The sequence below is a fragment of the Nothobranchius furzeri genome, chromosome 10 (assembly GCF_043380555.1).
Source record: "Nothobranchius furzeri strain GRZ-AD chromosome 10, NfurGRZ-RIMD1, whole genome shotgun sequence".
In the NCBI taxonomy this organism is placed as follows: Eukaryota; Metazoa; Chordata; class Actinopteri; order Cyprinodontiformes; family Nothobranchiidae; genus Nothobranchius; species Nothobranchius furzeri.
The window spans coordinates 34,209,764-34,212,317 of NC_091750.1; the positions used below are offsets into that span (position 1 = coordinate 34,209,764).

General features: G+C 38.0%; 1 protein-coding gene across 1 annotated transcript in view; it reads right to left on the bottom strand.

Annotated features, from left to right (window-relative positions):
• Window positions 1–227: 227 nt before the first annotated feature.
• Window positions 228–2,554, bottom strand: part of nipsnap1 (nipsnap homolog 1 (C. elegans)) — a 14,047-nt gene continuing 11,720 nt past the window's right edge. Inside the window, exons 7-10 of the mRNA XM_015960542.3 lie at window positions 1,873–1,904; window positions 1,689–1,783; window positions 1,444–1,527; window positions 228–1,029 (exon numbers count right to left, since the gene is read on the bottom strand). Of these exons, the coding sequence (XP_015816028.2) occupies window positions 965–1,029; window positions 1,444–1,527; window positions 1,689–1,783; window positions 1,873–1,904 (276 nt within the window). The 3' untranslated portion in view covers window positions 228–964. The remainder of the gene's footprint in view (window positions 1,030–1,443; window positions 1,528–1,688; window positions 1,784–1,872; window positions 1,905–2,554) is intronic.

Here is a 2,554-nt window from a genome sequence, read left to right on the forward strand (position 1 = left end):
AATGTAATACTGTAGCAGTCACAAAAAATAAATAAATACATAAATAAATAAAGACTAAAGAAAGATTGTTAATTTAAGTAAACCTGTATAGAAACATTTGCTCAGTTTCTTTTAATTTTCTGTCACCATTCCATAATAACGATCTTATGATGATCACATGATTAACTTGGACAAACATTTAGACCAAATCATGTTAAATTATTCTGGAAAAACATCATTTAGAAATATCACTTTGCCATGTAGCTGTCCAGCTAACCACAGCGATTACTTTATTCTCGTTTCCGAAGCGTGCACAGGACAGCAGAAAACAGTGAAGCGATTTCCTTTGTTACAACTTTTAGCAAAACCAGATTCAGAATTTTTTACGTTTACATAACCAAACATTTATTAATAACTTGCTTGGAAGGCCTTTTTAGGAAAGTCTTATTTTGAAAATCTTGACAACTATGAACTAAAACTTCCTGTTTTACCTCTGGACTCTACACAATTCTTCCAGCTCATAATAACGTTGCCTGTTTTATTTTTCCTACTGCAGCGAAGACAATCTTGATTTCATTGCAAATCACATAAAACTCAGAGTGGAAGCAAAAACGGAACAGTGGAGAAATGACAAAAAATCTACTTCAAAATGCTAAATAAAACACAAACAGGTCATATGTTTTTACACCTACACATTTTACTCATGAACATCTTTCCACAAATGGCTTTTCTCTGTCTAACTTCACTTTCATTTGTTTTCCTCTATTTATCCTGATGTTTGAACATTTGAGGGTGAAAAATCAGGAGTTTGGAATCCGCAAACAAAAACTCATACACTGTATGTGTACTTTTAATAAGCAGCTGGAGTGCAAATATGAAACCAGACGCTAATGTAACACAGCTCATCCAGTAGATTTAACACCAGGAGATACATCCGATCTTAGAGTTCACCATGTGGAGCTGCCAGCGGTCTTTATTCGTCTTCTCACTGCAAAGGGGAACTCTTGGTGGGAATCATTATTCTAGACTCCATGTGTCTGATCAGAGGCACTGAGGAGAGACAAAGTCAGATGAATGAATTGGCATTGAGCTGGTTCTGGCCTGTATTTGTTTTTAACGTGCTGCCGTGTCCGTGCACTCTCATTAAGTGGTCCTTAATGAGTCACAGCACGATAAACTTTAGATATTTATTAGAATAAACTGGTATTTTATCACTTTATGGTTCCTATTCACACCCAATTAAAATAAAATGAACAAAACTGCAAACATTTAAACAAACGGGGTCGAATTTTAATTTTGCGGAAAGGAGGAAACACATCTAGAGCGATTCCAGCGATCACACAGTCAAAATCACAGGAGAATATATGGAACTAACAGCTAAAAATCTCAGAGGAAGCACTAATCTATAAACTGCGTAAATCAAGGTCATAAAACAGATTCATTATAAATATCAGCGTGACTTACCTGTATAATACACATTTACATCCCACCCTTCCTGCTGCCAGGCAGAGTTTCTCGTTTCCTCTCGGGACTGGAGGCTTTCATAGGCTAGCAGGTAACAGAAACAACACCACAGAGGCTTGAGTCTGCTTCGCCTTTGGGTAAAACTTGCAAATGGAACCAACAGGATGCATACAGAAACATATGCACCCGTTTACCCAAGAAATAAACGTAAATTAACGTTTTACTACAATAAAGTGTCGTGTTACCCCACAAGTGATGAACGACGTACAGGTCTCCAATCTGGGTGAAGAAGCCGCCCACTGCTTCGTTGTTTTTCTGTCTGTATTTGATCGCCCTGGCCCTGTCATGAGAGATGGCATTTTCAGGATGTTCGCGTCTACCTCTCAGCGCTGCACAAACACATCTGCAATAGAGGGAAGCTCGCCTTACCAGCGGTTGCCCCATTCGATCATGGTTCCTGGCTGAAAGACAGCAGAAACACGTTTGAAAACAAAAACGTCACGCCGCGTTTTTAGCTTCTTCTGAAGCTTGAGCTGCCATGAAGGAAGGAAAAAGGTTTAACTCTGTTGATTGTGTTCCTCTTTAACTCGGAGTGAGCTGAGATGAAAAGTGGCTTGTCTAAAAGTAGAATGGGCCTAAAGGTAAAAATCCAAAGTCAGATTTCAATATTTTGTTATTTTTAATCCTCAATTAACGGGATTTAGTCAAACTTCTCCTGCAACGGTCTACTTTAGACTAAACGAATGCTCAAAATGCATTGGGTGTTTAAAATTTCTACCAGAAAATTGAAGCGTCTTCTTAGACTTCGTAGTGTTTGTACGAGTTCTACGTAATGAAAAATCTGCATTAATCTTCATAAATTAAGAGATTATGTGGCTGAACTGGAAGAGTGGTTGTCCTCTGATTGAAAAGTCAAATAATTGATCCCCAGGGAATGCAAACCGCGGGCCGGGCGATATAAACTGCAGCCCACTGATCCTCGTGGACAATAAGGATGGGTCGTATGCAGAGAACAATAAAGACGATCAATAAAGTAAGAAATTATTATTATTAAATTATCGAATATGCAGGTAAATTTTATTTTTAAAGGGGTCATTTTACTAAAAACTCC